At 36.5% G+C, this 19,043-nt stretch overlaps 5 protein-coding genes across 5 annotated transcripts; 4 read left to right on the forward strand and 1 right to left on the reverse strand.

Moving 5' to 3' along the window:
- Window positions 1–1,191: 1,191 nt before the first annotated feature.
- RO3G_13805 (uncharacterized protein) lies at window positions 1,192–1,592 on the forward strand (the record flags this gene model as incomplete). The annotated part of the gene is made up of 2 exons (XM_067668389.1): window positions 1,192–1,506; window positions 1,584–1,592. The coding sequence occupies 2 exons, from the start codon at window positions 1,192–1,194 to the stop codon at window positions 1,590–1,592; spliced, it is 324 nt and encodes a 107-aa protein (XP_067524490.1).
- A 2,830-nt stretch (window positions 1,593–4,422) lies between these two features.
- Window positions 4,423–5,931, forward strand: RO3G_13806 (uncharacterized protein; the record flags this gene model as incomplete). The annotated part of the gene is made up of 1 exon (XM_067668390.1): window positions 4,423–5,931. The coding sequence occupies one exon, from the start codon at window positions 4,423–4,425 to the stop codon at window positions 5,929–5,931; it is 1,509 nt and encodes a 502-aa protein (XP_067524491.1).
- Window positions 5,932–7,317: 1,386 nt separating this feature from the next.
- RO3G_13807 (uncharacterized protein) lies at window positions 7,318–8,316 on the forward strand (the record flags this gene model as incomplete). Its single annotated transcript, XM_067668391.1, has 1 exon — window positions 7,318–8,316. One exon carries the CDS (start codon window positions 7,318–7,320, stop codon window positions 8,314–8,316), a length of 999 nt encoding a protein of 332 aa, XP_067524492.1.
- Window positions 8,317–9,278: 962 nt separating this feature from the next.
- Window positions 9,279–9,836, forward strand: RO3G_13808 (uncharacterized protein; the record flags this gene model as incomplete). The annotated part of the gene is made up of 1 exon (XM_067668392.1): window positions 9,279–9,836. One exon carries the CDS (start codon window positions 9,279–9,281, stop codon window positions 9,834–9,836), a length of 558 nt encoding a protein of 185 aa, XP_067524493.1.
- An 8,307-nt stretch (window positions 9,837–18,143) lies between these two features.
- RO3G_13809 (uncharacterized protein) lies at window positions 18,144–18,836 on the reverse strand (the record flags this gene model as incomplete). Its single annotated transcript, XM_067668393.1, has 1 exon — window positions 18,144–18,836. The coding sequence occupies one exon, from the start codon at window positions 18,834–18,836 to the stop codon at window positions 18,144–18,146; it is 693 nt and encodes a 230-aa protein (XP_067524494.1).
- Window positions 18,837–19,043: the final 207 nt, after the last annotated feature.

Consider the following 19,043-nt stretch of genomic DNA (forward strand, 5'->3'; position numbering starts at 1 on the left):
CTAATCAGTTATTTTGAGAACTAAATGAAGTTTTTGTTGTTTTTACATTAATATAAGCTATAAATAAAGGATTTTGTTTTACATTAGTATACGCTATAAATAAAGGTTTTTTATAAATGCAAGTAATACGTTTTCTCAGAATGTGTGATTATTAAGCTTTGCTTGAGACCTTATGATTCTCTTGGTGAGCAGCAATGTTATTGACAACGACAAGGATAACAGAGCGAACTAGTAATCCCTTTGTAAATCTCTTTAAATTATAGAGCTTGCTGTATGTACGTTGTAATCGAGATTACATGTACAGCTGATTACTGATACTAGAAATTCAACACCATTCGTTACTTCAAGACTTTCTTTGAATAATAAGTTTCGCCAATAACAAGAGTGTGATGATAACCTTCAAGTGAGTCGGAAGAGAAAGGATATGCAAAGTGGATAACAATGGTAGCTCCTTTTCTTTTCGTGGAATCAATTGCGAATAACGATAATTAGCTAGAAATAGAAAAGCATTTTAAAAAAGAACTCGTGGTTGATAAACAGTTTGCAAGCAGAGGCTTTGCAAAAGCTCACTTTCACGAATTTTCCATACCCCTTTACTTTACTTTCAAAAATAAAAATCAATAGTAAAAGATTTTTGCAAACGCTTTGGTTAGTATCTCTCTGCAAAAAGATACTGTCAGCTCTAGAGAAAAGAGGATACGCACATGATTATCTTTTAAGCCCCACTGTTTTCCTTAATAAAGTCGTAAGCATTGACTCTCTTTGTTATGCAGATAACTAACATAACTTGTGATGGTGGTACAATATCTCTCAATACTTTTGTTTTATTTTGACTGCTGCCCTCTCTCACCCCCTTATTCTTCCTTTCTTTATTTCCCTTTATCCTTAAAGAGCTATACACTTAACTTGATTAAAATGGAACATTTGCCAGCTAACATAATTCTTACCATCCTAAATTTGTTACCAAACCAATCTTCTAAATTTTCTTTTGCTTCAACCACAAAGCAAAATTGGATGATTTGTTCTGTCCCCACAAGCCAAGAATTCAAGCTTAACAAAAGAATAACCGCCTTGGAACTATGCAAATGCCGATATTTAGTCATTCGAAATCAATTCTACGATTTTGACTATCTTCAGTTCGTATTAAGAAACGCGTCAAATTTAAGCTCAGTAAAACTTGAGGAAAGAGAAATGTGCACCACAGATTTTATGATTCGTTTGATTGCTGCTTGCTCTAACAAAAAGATTCAATTCATTGTACCTGTTAGATACCAAAAAGCTTTCGCAAATATTGTACATCTCTTGAAAGCGACGAATATCACAGTCCAAAGATATGGTGAAGATATTGAAGAAGCAGGAATACATAAAGAAGAGGAAGATTTAGAAGAAGGACAGGCAGATTTAGAAGAAAGAGAGGAGGATGTAAAAGAAGAGGAGGAAGAAGAAGAGGAAGAAGAAGAAGAGGAAGAGGAAGAGGAAGAGGAAGAGGAAGTTGATATAAACAAAGTGAAGACTCCTGAGCACATAGAAAGACAGATGGAAATTATCAAAAGGTCTTTAAAACTTGATTATTATAAAAACAGCAAGGGTAAGGCGATTATGAAAAATAATCTTGACCATATTCTTGCTTGTTCAGTAAACAGGTTTTTTGAAACCACTAAGTACCAGGATTTGGCGCTTAATCATCAGAACGATACTCTCATGAGAGAGAGCAACGACTTAAGCGCTGATGAGGCAACATGCTTAGTTAAAAAATATTGTCCGCGATTTGTTGAGTCTGTTGTAGTGTTAGCTAACCACTGGTTTTTTATAACGAGTTTTTCACCTTTCATACACAACAACTTCAAAGTCGATGACTGTGCCGACAGGTCAGTTATTAGTTATCAAAGTAATCCTATTGCATTTATCCGACGAAAGTCACAATATGGCAAGGATTACTTTGAGCTAACCATTCGCTTTGGGTATGTCGAACTAGTTGCGACAAGTGGTTTCTTCGGCTCGGTTGATGGAAGGTTCTATACTGCTTTCCTTGGCTCTTCATTACATAATCTTCCTAAATCAATTACCGCCAACTTCAATACGTCCTCAACCAGCATGATTTTTGTTTCTATTCAACAAAATCCATATACCCTCAAGAATAGAATAATGAATCAGTACTTAAAGTCACATTCAGTAAACAAGTGGGGTTACTACAGCAAGAAATTTGAAGAGCAAGGGTTTACTCCGGCAAACCCACTCTCATTTCGAAGTAACAATGTGATATACAACGCTGCTTCATTTATAATCAGCTCATATGCCTACAAGAGCATTGACTTAATAGCCATGTATGCTCTTGTTCTCCAAATTTTACGCATAGGTGAATCAAAACTTACCTCCACAAACAAACTCATAAAGAAAAAGTTGTTTGAGTTGAAAGATCATAGACACCATGCATTTAGCATGTTGCCAGAAGCACAACTAAAGGAGGAGTTAATCACTATATACAACAGATCACTCGCCAATGGTCTGAGAACCCATAACATCAATGGGGTAAAAAAACAAAATGAGAAGTATATGCTCAAAGTTGATCAATTCAATGAAAATGAATAAAAGCATATTACAATAATTAGTATAATTTATTTTATAACAGTTCATTTCAAAGTATAACTATTCACGATAAAGATAAACAAAAATACAACAATCATCATGCATGTAATCGTTTCGATAAACTGCACGCTTTGGAAACTGGTACTTAAATATGGTAGCCTATTGTCTTCAAGAAAAAGACTGATGCAATAAAAAGGCCCATTTACTTACCACCATCGTTCTGTAAACATGCCATTTATTTTTTTATATGATTTCATCTATGACTAAACAAAAATAGACCTGCTGGAAGACAGTCTCTCTCGATTTTAGAGAAAGCAGCCATTTAGAGAACCGTTGGAGATGCTCTTAATTACATCATGAGCATAATCACTGACATATACAAAAGCTTTCAAATGCTCGAAGTGAAAGGCAATAGAAATTTCCTTCATGTGAAGGATACCCAGAACTGGGATTTCTACAATCATTTCACCTCAACACATACTAATATGAACAAGATTAAAAGTTTCGACCTTATAAAGACAGATTATTCGAGCGATCTTCTTTGGATCGCCCTGTTTGATGTTCCAAGCGAAGTTAAGGAACATGCTCTAAGGCTAAAGAAAGATGTTGTAAAGTACTGTCATTTAAATCGACCCTTAATTTACCAGCAGAAACAAAATTACTGTATAGACTAACAAAACAATGATAAAGACAAAAAAAAAAAAAAAAAAAAAAAAAAAAAAGAAAAAGGCAAAAAGGACATTAAAAAGTGTAGATAATAACTAAGGAATTGTTATCTACAGTAACGACGGCATAATTGGAAGATACGTAAGAATAATAATGTAATTAGACTGTGGTTAGTTTTCACTATATACAGAAAGTTAACAATTACTTTTTCTTTTTGATAAGCAAATGGGAGTGCCATCAATAACAACAACAAAAAGTGACAGCTTGAAGATGAAGATGATCGTTTAAAGAAAAGAGAAAGGAAGTATTATGTATAGTGATCGACCTCAACTCAGAAGCATCCACTTTCTTTTTCTACAGGTTTCTAGTGCTTGGAAAGATTGGATTGCTTTCATGCAAAAGGAAACAAATTTAAAAAAAAAATACCTTTATAGGTAAGAATAAAGAAAACCATTGAAAGAAACTAATTAAATGCTAACAGATTTCAATCAACTGATAGACCAGAATATCACAGCGTGATTCAAGTTGGCCGCGGTATCTCTTGGATACCAAAGCTTGATGTAAATTTGTACCACTACCATTTAAAAGCAAAGCAAGATACGGCATATACTTTGTCAAGCAGCACCATTAATCACTTGGATTCAGTTATTGATAGTGTAAGCTGATATAGACAAATGATGCTGTGGATGTCTTATTAGTTATTGCTATAAAAAAAAAGGGCAAATTTGAAAGAATAGAAGATGAAAGACGTCTCAGATGATGATGAAGAAATTGTTTTCGATATTTGGAAAATATATTCACAGTATAGTAATGATTAATGTAGTTATATTAAGATTTATAGATGAGCTTTAGTATTAACACAATGATTATAGCTACAACATCTACTCTTACAAGCAAGATTTGGAACAAGGAGAAATTGATATCGATTTTGCCACATTATTGCTCACTGTTGCTAGATAATAGTTTAGAATAACTCCAAGTTGACATAATTTCTAATTTGATCCTTTGTTTTCAATTATCCCAATTTATTTTGATTCGTCAAGCAAATTAAGTATACTTCCCATGATCTTCTTATCCTTACATTTTGTAATAAGATTCCATAGTCCCTTTTCTTCAATCATGACTGCTTTCTTATATCTTATAACTTCAATAGCAATGTCGGAATAGCTCATGGTTCTTTCGCTCAACAGTGCTAAGCCACCTGATAAAGGTGACCCACCAACTACCAATGCTCATCCACCAGCGAGCCCCACATCAGTTCCAAAAAAAACAACTGCGGTGTTATATTCTAAAGCACACCAACGTCCCGCTAAAACTCGAGAAAGCTTGATACACAGCAATGCCAACTTGACCACTTCATCTGTAATGAGTCCAGATCTTGCGGATTCCAATACACCACCACTATTAATAATTGAGACCGTCTATTGGGGTGTATCTCAAACACCCGGTAGCATCTTTTTTGACATTTCTTCTCGTAAAGAAGTAGATCGAGCAATCTATAAATTAGCATTCTACCAGTTCCAAGATTATGTTGGGCTAGTTGTTCATAAGTCAGGCTCCAACCGCTACTTGGAAGTAAACTTTGATAAGGATGAGTTTCGTACAGCCGCTTGTACTCATGGCCTTCACTTCGATGATGGGCGAGTTATCATACGCCCTACACTTGCTTGTAGACCGGGCTCGATCATTCAACGAGTCACATTGCAACGTCTACCCTGGTTACGTCCACATAATTTGCAGGAAGGTTTAAGACGTACCTTGTCCAACTATGGCTCTATTCGAGATGTTGGAATTGTCACCGATTCTGAAACTGGTGCTTTCCTGGGATCAGGTTACGCCGTGCTAGATTGCTCACCTGATCCCTCTCAACCTGACCCTTTCCTGGATTTGACCCACGTTATCCCCTGGGTTGACCCAGAAACAACATCGACTACAGAAAACTCTATTTTTATTCATGCTTACTGGAAGGAAATGCCTACTTATTGTAAATATTGCCATGAACTTGGACATAGCGCTTCCAATTGTAAGCAAGCTCCAAGTAACAAGAGAGTTTGTTACTACTGTTTTAAACCTGGACATATCCGCGTTCAATGTCCAGATAAGATTTCGCCTGCCAAAAGACTTCGAGGCTCGACTAAGAAGAAACCCACCATCGATCTTACGGAACATAATCTCAGTAGCTCATCTACATCGGATAAAATTTCAGAACAATCTGTTCAAGCTAACGATCAGCCTGTTCTTGAGCCACTTAACATTGATGAAAATGATGTTTCCCTACAGAATACTCACACCATCATGGTGGACATGAACGCAAATACAGATGATTTGACCGAATTACAAAATTCTGATGATTCACCGGAACAATTGGTCGTGGATATGAGCGACAGTACTCCTTTGCCCGACAGTCAGCCCGAACTAAAATCAACAGACTCATCTTCGGCAGAACTTGATATCACTATGGATGACAGTGTCTTCCTTGATGAGGACGACACAACCCATTCTACTTGGGCAACATCCAATGTAGATATCAGCACCTCGAATACGATTGGGGAATTATCTCAAGTTCAGATAACAACAATACCGGCTATTCAAAAACGGTTGAAGAAAACAAAGACTCCGGCTATTGGAATACGGAAGAGTGAACGCTTAAAGCGGCCTCCTGCCATACTAGATTTATAATTTTATGATTAATAATAATAATCATCGCAAGGCTTTATCGTTACTCTCTTTGAATGGCAATAGTTTTTTCAAGGTTAGTAACCCTTCTTCACGACATCATCTTATACAGTACATTCGTTCAAAATCACCTACTTTTGTCGCTCTTCAAGAGATCGATCAAAGTAGTGATTCATTTCAACATCAAAACATTTTACACCAGCAGTTTTGTTGTCAACAATCCCTGTGGACTGAATATTGCGGCCTCCTTTGCTTCGATCCTCAGTTCATTCTATCTCGAATTCCTCTTCCTGAGGATTCACGTTGTATTCTTGCAAAAGTAACTCACATTGAAGGCTCTATGGATCCGTTTCATATCCTTGTTATCTATGCTCCTGCGTCGTCTTCCAAAGTACGCGTAGAATTTTTTGATACTATTTTAACTTTTCGACAGCTATCACCTTATGACACACTTTCCTGTGTTGATCGTATGATTACAGCAGGCGATTTTAACTATGCGCTTCCATCTTTTTCGACACCTCGAACGACGCGTCATCCACAACATTGGCTTCATTTTTTACAATGTCATTTTCGAAATGTGATATCTGAACTACGTGGGTTAGATACACCTACATTTCGACGTGGAGATACAACTCGCTCGGCTATAGATTATCTATACATATCGCTAGATTTATCCGTTCACTATGTCGATGCTGAGGTCGAATTCCTCAACCCTCAATGGACTGATCATGCACTTCTTGGGTTAACGTTTCAGATGGATCTATCCACTACTACAGGACCTGGGCTTTGGCGTGCTAACCCAATTTATGTCGCTAATAAGGATTTCATGAGACAATTTGATCGCATGCTGAAAACCTTTACGAACATGAAATTCACTTTTCATCGCTGTCACCACAAGAATTATGGGATATTATCAAAGCGCGGATCAAGAAGTTTGTTAAAGGTTATGGTCGCCAACGCGTGTACTGGAGAAAACAACAACTGATTGCACTACAACGTAAACGTCAACGTTTATTACGACAAGCGATACCCACATCTATCCTGTCAATTCATTTGCCTCGAGTTGAACGCCAAATTCAAACCCTTCAGGAGGAAACAGTTAAAATCGCTATTTTGAAAGCTGAACGTACTTGGAGGGAACGCGGGGAAACTGATGCCGGATACCTCAAGAAATCTGCGTCAGCTCGACAAGCCCAACGATCAGTCCCAATGCTGCGAAATCCCGCCACGGGCGACATCTGCTCTAATCAGGAGCAAATGTTGGAAGTAACACAACACTTTTACGCCAATCTCTATGCGACCGAGCCTATATGCCTAGACTCAGTGGAACGAATGGTCTCTCATATTCCAGATGCTTGTAGTCTCCATGAATCTGATGCCAATTTCCTAATGTCTCCTTTTGATATTGATGAAATTGTTGCGCAAGGATCTCGAGCCCCCAAGTCCAGTAGTCCTGGCCCTGACGGGCTGTCATATGTGTTTTTGAACTTGCCTTTTCAACAACCCCAGTACACTGAACTCATCGTTCGAGTGTTTAATGATGCCTTATCCAAGAGCCTCTTCCCGCCTTCTTGGTTAGAAACCAGCGTTTGTCTATTGCCAAAAAAAGGAGATCTTACTTCACTGAAAAACTGGCGTCCAATTACATTGATTAACTGTGATGCCAAAATCTTCACTCGTCTGCTCAATACTCGGCTTGCTTCCATCATCTCTCCTCTGATATCCCCTAATCAGAGTGGGTTTATGAAGGAAAGGTTTATTGCTGACAACGGTGCTTTGGCTCAAATTGCATGCGAACAAGCATCAGCTCGTCAATCGGATGAGGTCGGTTTGCTATGCGATCAGGAGAAAGCCTATGATCGAGTGCATCCTACCTATCTTCGAGCCATTTTAACACGCTTCGGAATCCCAATGGGCTTTATTGACTCAATCTCTAGTCTCTTTTTTGGTACTTCTATGAAAGTCAATGTGAATGGCTATCTTACTCAACCAGTTCCTCTTGGTCGTGGTTTGCGGCAAGGCGATCCCATTAGTCCATTATTATTTAATTTGGTCATGGAACCTCTCATTAAACCCATCATTCATTCTGATCGAATTCAAGGTTTCCTCCCACCAAATATTTCTCGTCCGTATCTCGATTCATTTACGCTACCTCCGCTAAGGGTCCTAGCTTATGCTGATGATCTGTTAATTTTTCTAAAAGATGTCTATGATTTAGCTGAAGTACAACAACTTATCAGTTGCTATAATCGAGCTTCTAACGCCAAAATGAATTATGATAAGACGGTAGCCTTCTCTGTCTCTGGTCGTCACACGCTCATTGGTTGCCTGCACTACAATCTTACGGTATCTCGAAATGGCACGACCGAAACGATCCTGTTCCTTTGACATATCTAGGTTATCCCTTGATATTCTCAGCTTCTCAAGGAAATTTTTTTCAAGAACGCCTTGTTCAAACAATTAGTCGCGCTTGTGATATTCATAAACAACGTCAACTGTCGGTGCGAGGTCGTGCAACGGTTCTTAATACTCTAATATTGTCGACCCTTTGTCACATATTACGAGTTACTTGGATACCACAGCGCATCCTTGGTAAGATTGGCCAAATCTCCAGAGACTTCCTTATGTTTCGAATCTTTCCCCCTATCGCTTTTGATGTACTTCAATTTCCACTTCAAAAAGGCGGTCTGGGCATTCTCAATCCGTCTGTGCAACAACTGGCTCTGCAATTTAGATGGCTTACACCTCTACTACAGGAAGCAAGACCCTCATCGATAGTGTCTCAATGGCTTGGGGCCCACATGATTAGCCTATCTACTGTACCAATCCTTGATCAACGATTCCCGTTCACCTTCCCGGCATTGCGTCGAGGTCTTCTACACTCACGTCGACCAGGCATCTGTTCTATCCTATATCGTGCTTTTGACGCTTTATTTGGAAAAGCTTTAATTTTGGACAAACTGAACGTCCCTCTGGACTAAGCCCCTCATTTATCGCCGATATTTTGCTTATCTTTGCCTTTGTCTGCGGTGGTTTTGTGGTCCACACAAATTCATACTAAAGTACAAAATACTTTTGACTCTCTTCTTGTTCAAGATGCTTTCTTCTATAATCATGAGATTCTATGCTTGTCTCCTCGATCTTCCGACTCCCTTCCTATTGGTCGCTATCGAATTCTGAAGTTTTTACGTTGGATACAATCGGGCGATGTTATTCCCTTACCATTTTTCGCGTGCCTGTGCTTACCATTGACATCGAATTCTGATTTTCATTCATTTGGACAGCTATCTTTTGATAACTTCTGCCGATCTCTGGTAGAACCCGCTATTGATCAACAGACTCTTATAATCATGCCTAAATACTTCCGAAAGAAGCGTTTAGACACACTGGCACATTCCATTTCTTCTCCTACAAACTCCTTGAGACCTGTCTCCTTCTGGAAACGGTTCTGGAGTATGGATGTTCCTTTGGCTATTCGCAACCCTTGGTATCGCCTCCTTCACCATAAACTACCAAGTGCAGCAGTCATTCACAAGATGATTCCTGATCTTTGTGGATCTTCTTGCCGGCTATGTGCTCTTGTTGATGTTATGGAAGATCCTGACCATTTTCTTTTTTTATGCCCCAAGAAGCTCACCATCTGGCGTTTGATTTGGTGTCAGTTTTTTGGTGTTGTGGACGTCGAGATGTCCGCTATCCGTCAAGCTTTTTACAATCTGACCTTTCCTCGACAGAAACTTCGATTCATCCAAAATGACACTATCGTCGGTTGCACTTTTCTTGGGATATGGAAGGCACATTGGCGATTTATATTCGACGACGTTCCTTTTGATCCCACTATTGTTCATAACCAAATTTTGCTTACGATTGCATCAATGCGATCTAATGCACTGCACTCACTAGTATAATACTCGCACATCTTCAAGTTGATTAATTTTCCTTTTGTCTATCCGAAGTCAAGAAGTTCACCGCTGTCTAACACGTGACTTTATTCATTTATTTATTTTAATAAAACTGGCTTTCTAGCCCCTACAAAAAAAAAATGTCGGAATAGCTTTAAGACTATTCTTTCATTGAAATATTCTTCCATTGGAGTATTCGTCAGCCTGAATATCAAAGTTGAATTATGCCCAAGTTGTGTAAGATTGTAGCATATGATTATTGGCATCACTAGAGCTTCCTCTATATGGAACAGTGTTGAATCAATCTCTGTTACTGCCAAAATTTTTCCATCGTTCCATGCTGTTTCTTTAATGTATATTTCATTCAGCTCAGTATCTACTCTGTTGAGTACAAAATTTGAAATTGTCAATCCTTCTTCCAAAGGAGGCTCTTTATCAACTCTTATGTTCAATGTTATCAAGTCATTAAGTACTTTAGTGTCCACTACCAATTTTACATCATCTGTATTTATTAAATTCGTAAACCAAACATTTTTGTATTTAGTATCTTTTGGCGGTAAAGAGCTTGGCAAAGGCATATTCTTCATACTAAACCTTTCACAATGAGATTTGATCGTTCTTGTACGTTCATAAACTTCAATTGTATTATTGACTAGTATAACCCCTGCGCAGAAAAATCGCATTTAAGACTGAAAAATATTTTGAAAAATCCTCCAAAGTTTTCGCTGGTCCCTCTTGACTCGTGTTAATACAATATAGAAAGATCTCCCTTTGTATGGTGTCTTCATCTCGACGTCTGATCGGCTGGATTACTTTGCTACGTCCAAACAAATAAAATTATCTGTACTCCTTCTTTATGAGCAGCTTTTGCATAAAAAGTTGAGTGCCTCAAAACTATCTGTACTCTTGTCTGCATGTCGAATATAACTTGGTGTTGATCGCCATCCTAACTCTCCCCCATGCTTAATTCAGGCCAAATTAGACTTCTGTACTTGCGTATGGATTGGTTGCCCTACCGTCCTTCTCTTTGTTCCGTGGTTCTGCAAGTACGCATTAATATTGCTTCCCATACGCAAATCTCTTCCAGGTTCAAGGGTTTAATCCGTTAGATTATGATGTTAATCAATTGCCAAAGGTTCTTCGTCCTTGATTCTCATCTCACTTTGCTGAGTGTCTGTCTTGCTGATGATAAGCTATTTGTTCTATTCTCTTGGATATCGACTGTGTCTGTCATTTCAACTACGACTTTTATAATGAAGTAGTGAATACTTCTGGGCGATTATCATTCGACAAACTGAAAATGTTCAATCCCAAACAGCTTCTCATAAGATGTAAGCCTCCAGTTCTCTCTTTATTCTACTTATTCTCAGATATTTGAGACAATGGTTTCTCTTGTATGGTTTCTTTTTTTTTTTTTCTGTAAAAGAAAAAACGTTTCTTTTTGTCCTACTTTTTTTTTTCTCCACTTTAATTATTCTGTAAAATTTATGCTATTCTAGTTAGACATCTTGTGCTTCATAGAGTAAAGCCTCAGTCGCCGTTCAATAAATAAAATCTTGAATACGAAGCCAAAAAACCTAGATGTCATTTACGTTTTTGAGTCTACACACTTGAAAAGCAATTATGGAGAGCAAAACCAACAGATGCTATATCAAATTTAACAGGTACTAATGAATGGTTCTATACTTTGGACTGTGCTCAATGATGTATCTGATCTTGTCAGAGACATATTTTGATGAATAAGTCTATATTTGATTTCCATCTATGATGTTCTTGTTTTGGTTAAGAAGCTCTTCCTCTTAGTCTTAATAAAGAGAATGAAACAACGCCTCTTCATTTATTTGTTTTTATCCTCTCCTTTGAATGATTGTAATCCAGTTAAACAAGCCGATCAGTATCACAAACAGGATTGTATTTTCTTTGATAAAGCACCCTTTAATTATTATATCTTTATGTCTCAAATTCACTTATGATATCTGATGAAGACTATATGTATTAATGCTTATAAGCTTTGTATGTTTATTGTCATTTATAAAGAGTTATTTTAAAGATAATGGATTTGAAGACAATTAATTTGGAAAGAGATGGTTTAAAGACAATTGCCTTGAATATGATTACATTACGATTCGTAAGACTTGCTTGTTCTCAAACATCTGAATTTACTATAAACATCTATGAAAGATACATTTGCCACGATTTATACCGCCCGGCTTGTGGCTCAGCCAATAGCAGATGTTACTCTACTATCAACCTTTGTACGGGAACGACGAAGCTTGATGCCGCTGATTATACTACCCGGCTCGCGACTCTACGGGGACAAACAAGTGCTTACACACCTGCTTGGGGTTTGGTTACGATCCTGCTCCCCCAACATGTAACCAATATTGGGAGACGAGTCAAGCTTCTGATGTGCACAATCACATGGACGATGTATATAGCAAAAACTTTTGTTTGAGAAAAAAGGAAAAAGGAAAAGAAAACCAAAGAGGATAAGACATAGACAGGGTCCAGATAGGGTCCAGAGAGGGGTCAGACAGGGTTCAGATAGGGTCTAGACAGGGCCATCAAGCGTTGGACAGGGGCCAGCGGGGTCTAGAAGCAAACCAGATAGGAAATAAATAGGTAAAGAATATGTAGAATTTGTTTGACGAGATAGATAGATCGTTGAAGAGATGACTTGACCAAGTATACTTATTAGAATAGCAACACAAGAAGCAGAGAACGCGTGTAGAGAATAGTTTTATTCTATAAAGACCATGTGTAAGAAGAATGCATCAACTTGAGATATTAAGCTACAGTTTAAAGAGTACCTGACCAAAGAGGCTTTAAGAGTAGTGTTATTCATTGATAGACCAGAAGTTGTGATTTGTATGAAGTGAGCCAAAAAATAAAGAAAGAAAGAAAGTGAAAAACAGGAGCATTTCTGTCTTTTTTTATACTTTTTTTCCCTCATAAGACCATTGCCTGTCTTATGTCATACAAGATGGGTTTTATTGTTTTGAACCATCATCTTTTAAAGCTTAAAGGATAAAAGTAAATACAAAAACTTGCAAAGAGTGCTCTCTCTATATATTAGTTTTGAATAAGAAGGGAAGGTTCTATATTTCTTTAAATAAGGATGTCTCTCTCTCTCTCTCTCTCTCTTTCCCTCTTTCTTTTCTACTGGGAATAAAAACTTATTCATGCAAATCTTAAAAAGGCATGCCGACTAATTAGTGCTTTATTTTTAACATACTTACAAAAGGATCAATGGAGGTCAAGTACTTCTAAATACATGGATTCCTCTCTCTTTAATACCCACATATTGTTTAAAACAATCCGTTCTTATACATGAACTTTTATATTTTCTTCATTTATAGGCAACATAGTAGGTTATTCATTAGTAATACGTTCCTTATAACCTGTTAATACATAGTTATAGAAAAGGACAAGTTAAAAATAAAAATATCGTTGGTGAGAGGGGCCATGTATAACTTAAAATCATGGAAGGATAAAAAAAATTTTATACTAAACTATACACAATAATGCATGGCTGCCTTACTGAATAGACTAAATTAAGTTCTATCCTTTTTTAAAAAGCCCCTTCCCAATTTCTTTTTTTTATGACTCTCATTATGTTTTTCTTTGCATAGGCAGATGTAAATTAGACTTGTGTATAAATTGATGAACAATTTACATTTCTATTATCACGTTCAGATACATGTTCAAATCCGGTTAGTGTCATATATCCTTCCCTTACCCCCAAATACTTTCATGGAACACATACGATATAAAATAGCCTTATTAAAAAGAAAGAATGGAGAGAAAATACATGGGCTTCAAAAGAAAGTGCACCGCTCAATCATTCAAAAGCAAATGTTCCTTTCTATCAAGTTACAAATGTGTATATCAAAGAAAGTACCCTACTCTTTTTAGGATTCGTAAGGTTAGGTATCAATCAAGGTTGATGTAAGAAAAAAAAGAGGTTACATGAAACAGGAAACAAATACTATATGCGCTCTTTATCTTATTGGCTCACTATCATCCATACGGATCCGTTCAAAGAAAATAAAAAAGAACAGTTAATATAATATGACACATAGTTTATGATTTGAGAATGATAGCAGTGGAATAGGTTTCCTTTAACTTGAAATCGTAAAAGTAAAAGAAGGCTTATAAACAAGAAATTTTAGTGGATAAAAAGTAAAAGGTTTATTTAATGAAAAAAGAGGGATAAACAAATACAAATTAGGAACGCATATATTTTAAGCCATCAATTTCCTACATCTTATTCGTTTTCTCAAGCTATGGTTTACCAATGCTATCACTCAAATACTTCTTGATATACAAGCCATGATTTACATTTGCCTATTGTCTCTTTACTTTGACTAGTGCAGGAAGAAAAGCCGTCAACTCTGTCCTGCCATTGTCTTGCTTTTGTAAGTTGATCTACATCGAAGATAACTACTATCGCGTTGGTTGCAATCAATGACTTAACATTTAAGTTTCTTGTTTACCTAATTTGGCTGGTGCTTCAAGCTTATCATCATCATTGGCTTTATTTTTTCTTCAACTTCCTTGTGTCATGCTCATAAATATATCATTCGTAACACCTTCAAGCTCTTGAGGATAATGGTCTAGCCTTGTATTCATCCAAAGTTCCAACGGTAGTTTATTTTATAATATATGAAATGTTTTTATTAATATCCATCACGTTAGCTCAAGAAATGCTTGTGGCTTTCTCTTGTTCTTTCTCTTTCCCTCTGTCTCTGTATCTGTCGCCGCCATGTTACTTTCTGTAATAATCTTGAAATTGATTGTTTTATCAAATTTATCTCCTCTTGATATGCTTTGGTCTTTTTTTTTCTCCCTTTATTTTCTAAAAAAGAAAAAAAATCTCCTGTGGGTTACCAGAATGGACTGATGATCTGTTGGCTCACGTAAGCTCAGCCACTTGAAATGTGAATCCGATACAACCATGAGCATGTGCGTCTGCATACGGAAAGGAGTGTCTCCTCCGGAATAGAGGGGATCTTCTGCTGATCGTTTCAACGCAGACAGTGAATAGTCTTCAGTGAACAGAACTATTTCATAATTGTTGGACCATCCATTCCGCTGGCTTTTTTTTTTCTTCTTGAAGAGAAAGGAGAAAAAAAGATCCAAGTATATTTTTTTTTCTTGCTGGTGATACTCTTGTGAGGTAAGCTTTTTATTTACCTTATGAGATACTAATTCAAATATACTAACGCTTTGATACAGATATTTAATTCCATGATCGCTCCATGATGCCTCTGATCATCTTTAAGGAGTTGTTCTTGCTATGATCATGACTTGAATCAAGAGAATCAATGTGACGCCTTGTTCTTGCAAGTATCTTGTCTTGCTTGACATGCAATGAATAATCCATGTATGGCACTAGATCATATGCATGTAAATTGTTTCATCTTGCCTAATGCTTCTAATCTATCTATTTTATACAGTCTATTGACTTGGAATACTTTGCAAAACATGTAAGAGAAGATCAAAGAATAGATAATAGGCAGTAGACTTGGTTTTGCTCTACCTTTGAAGGTTTATATATGCTCATTGGATAACTAACTTCCACAGATTCCTCTATTCAACGATCGTTGTCGTTCTATTGGATCCTTTTTTTTTTTTTTTTTTTTCACCTTCTTTGTTGACTACACCTGGTCCTAAAGTCATGGAACCTATATCTCCTAATGTAAGCTCAATAGTGGGATACTATCTCTAAATGGACATGCTTACCTTGGACTGACTATACACTCTATCAGTATAACCTATATGCTATTTAGCATCTAATACGTCAATAGCCTCTTCTTCTTATCCATTACAGTAAGCTATCATACAATATCCTCTTGGACCCTTCATGTTGTATTGACCAAGAGGATAATGTAGTAAGCATCAGTACACAGATATAGATGCTAATCATATTTTTATCATCTTGTAAGCTGTCTCTCTTTGTCCCATCAAGCTATAAACTTGACAAAGTTTACTGGATATGATGATTAGTCAAAAAGAAAGAAAAAAAAAGATGCACACCAAAGAAGATAAAGAGAAGCAAAACTCATCATAGTCAATCTGCAATGACTTTAGCAGCTAACAATATAAAAGCATGTATTTTTATGATGAACTTGCCAAATTGTAGGCTTTTCCTGTGCAGGTAGAGAAAAAACGGGATTTCTAGAAAGGAAGCAAACATTAGTTACCTTCATTTCAAAGGAATGAGCAACGTCTTTAAGATATAAAATATAAAGGAAAGCATCCTTTTTGTTGATTGTGATGAATGAAAAAAAAAAGTCAAATAGGAAAAGTAATGATCCGACAAAAAGTAGCATAGACCTTTCCTAACAGAGAGATAGAGAGAGGTTTATCAATCTTTTTTGGGGCTCTTTTATTCCTATGAGAAGTATGACTTTATGTAATCTAAATATCCCTTTTTTTTATTATCACATCTTCTTATTTATTTACCCCTTTATACTAGATAGACTCTGTAAGCAAAAACAAAGGTTGCTAAGCATAGCTTAGTAACATACAAAACAACTTCTTTATGTTATATATGAGAAAGATCAAATGATTGTATACTAGTAATGAATCTGAGACAGCCATCCACTTTCAAAAGATGGTTACCAAGTTGTGACGTACATGATTCAAATGAGTTGCTTTTCAGAACCAGACAAGCCTATATTTCTTACCAGAATAATAAAGCAATCCATTTTCTCTCTTCAATAAATATCCATAAGTATACACACTAAATCTATATTAACTGTTCTTTTTTATTTTCTTTGAACGGATCCGTATGGATGATAGTGAGCCAATAAGATAAAGAGCGCATATAGTATTTGTTTCCTGTTTCATGTAACCTCTTTTTTTTCTTACATCAACCTTGATTGATACCTAACCTTACGAATCCTAAAAAGAGTAGGGTACTTTCTTTGATATACACATTTGTAACTTGATAGAAAGGAACATTTGCTTTTGAATGATTGAGCGGTGCACTTTCTTTTGAAGCCCATGTATTTTCTCTCCATTCTTTCTTTTTAATAAGGCTATTTTATATCGTATGTGTTCCATGAAAGTATTTGGGGGTAAGGGAAGGATATATGACACTAATCGGATTTGAACATGTATCTGAACGTGATAATAGAAATGTAAATTGTTCATCAATTTATACACAAGTCTAATTTACATCTGCCTATACAAAAAAAAAAAAATAGAACTCACTTTAGTCTATTCAGTAAGGCAGCCATGCATTATTGTGTATAGTTTAGTATAAAGATTTTTTATCCTTCCATGATTTTAAGTTTTACATGGCCCCTCTCACCAACGATATTTTTATTTTTAACTTGTCCTTTTTGTATATATCGTTACTTGGACAATTTTTTGAAAAAGGTGGTGGAATCTTAGATAAGACTTGATCGCTTTTTTGGGAGAATACTCTTTTTAGGATTGAATGTAGCATTGTTGCAAATGTAATAATGTAATTTATACATACAGACGACAAATTAATGGGACATTCGTTCCTGAAAATAATGCGATTTGATCTTGAAAAGGAAATCGAATGGTCCTTTTTTTTTTTTTTTTTTTGAAAACAAATTGGTCAAAAAAAAAAAAAAAAAAAAATGGAGGCATAGCAATGCGACTAAATAAGTCATTTATTTAAGCGGTTGTCAAATTGGTTTACGGAATGTTGAATGAACTTATGAAGATGCTCTACAGATGTCGCTTCACTGGCCTCAATAATCCAGTTTTTGCTATTTGCACTCTATTTCATACACCGGTTCTATGTTTAGGTACGTTAAGTGACGTAGGCAAAAATCGTAAATCCTTTTAAATCCTTTTAATATTTTTTTTTCCTTTTTTTTTTTTTTTCTTCTTCACTCTGCTGGAAGCTTCTGCATAGCGATTTGCCGTAAGTCTGTGGGAATGCGGCCCGTGGAAAGTGGATGGCGTAGTCTGAGCTTGGTAATGTGGTCTTGAAGTTACCTTGCAAAAGGGACATTGGTAAAGGGGTCGGGAGACAATATCAAACGCTCCTTTACATGAACTTAAATAACTTACCACAGTTGTTTTTGCAAATACGTAAAAGTAAATGCCCCTCACTTTTTTTTTTGGGATTAGTTAAACTTCTACCTTCTCGTGGTTAATCCTGTTAATCATTATAACTAATCAGTTATTTTGAGAACTAAATGAAGTTTTTGTTGTTTTTACATTAATATAAGCTATAAATAAAGGATTTTGTTTTACATTAGTATACGCTATAAATAAAGGTTTTTTATAAATGCAAGTAATACGTTTTCTCAGAATGTGTGATTATTAAGCTTTGCTTGAGACCTTATGATTCTCTTGGAGATAGGAATCGAGCTGAAGATCATCGACCGGGTCCGCATCATACAAAGGCTGGTAAAATTGTTGGGTGATGGGGAGTAGTTGATCAATGCCTTCGACCGGATCTTCATTGTCGTCAAATCGTAAGGTGGTAATATGTTGTTCAACTGTGCGTTTACGATACATACTTTTCAGATACTTGATCGAAACTTCACCTGCTTCCTGCCAACGAACATTAGCCTTGAGAACCAGAATATCAGTAAGTTCTTGTAGCGACGCAATTTGTTGATCCAAAATAGGTAATTGATGTAAGCGAATAGCTAATGGTGGTTTACTGCGCAAAAATTTATTTCGATTGCGGATGGCTTTCGTATGCCAATTAGTGTAATCTACTGCGAAAGTGCGTGTGATCTTTTTAACTTGACGTTTAATATTATCCCATGACTTCACGGCAGACCATCCAGAAGGTAACTTGGGTATAATATCTTCTAGATTTTGACGAAGATATTGTTGGTAAGCGAGGTTTCGAGCGAGAAGGGGAGGAACCAATGCAGCAAGTAATCGACAGAAGTGAGTGATCTGACCAGGAAGGATCCAATTTGTGTATGTTGCTTTCTGTGACCTTGGAGCGCCAATACTGACTAATGAATATATAATCGATAATAGAAAATATATTGTCATTGCGTCAGAATGTAGGTAACTCGTGTAGGTCGTCCTTCTGTAATGCGTTGTAAAAGTGATTATCTAAGAACGAAGCCGATTGCAGAGAAGTTTGGGAAGACAGGTGAGGACGTTGCTATGAATAGTTAAAATATCCAGTAATAACTAGACGGTTGAGGTTAATATCCAGAGTCAGTGAATGTAAAGGGTCGAATAGCTGATCAAAGG

The sequence above is a fragment of the Rhizopus delemar genome, genomic scaffold (assembly GCF_000149305.1).
Source record: "Rhizopus delemar RA 99-880 supercont3.12 genomic scaffold, whole genome shotgun sequence".
NCBI lineage: Eukaryota > Fungi > Mucoromycota > Mucoromycetes > Mucorales > Rhizopodaceae > Rhizopus > Rhizopus delemar.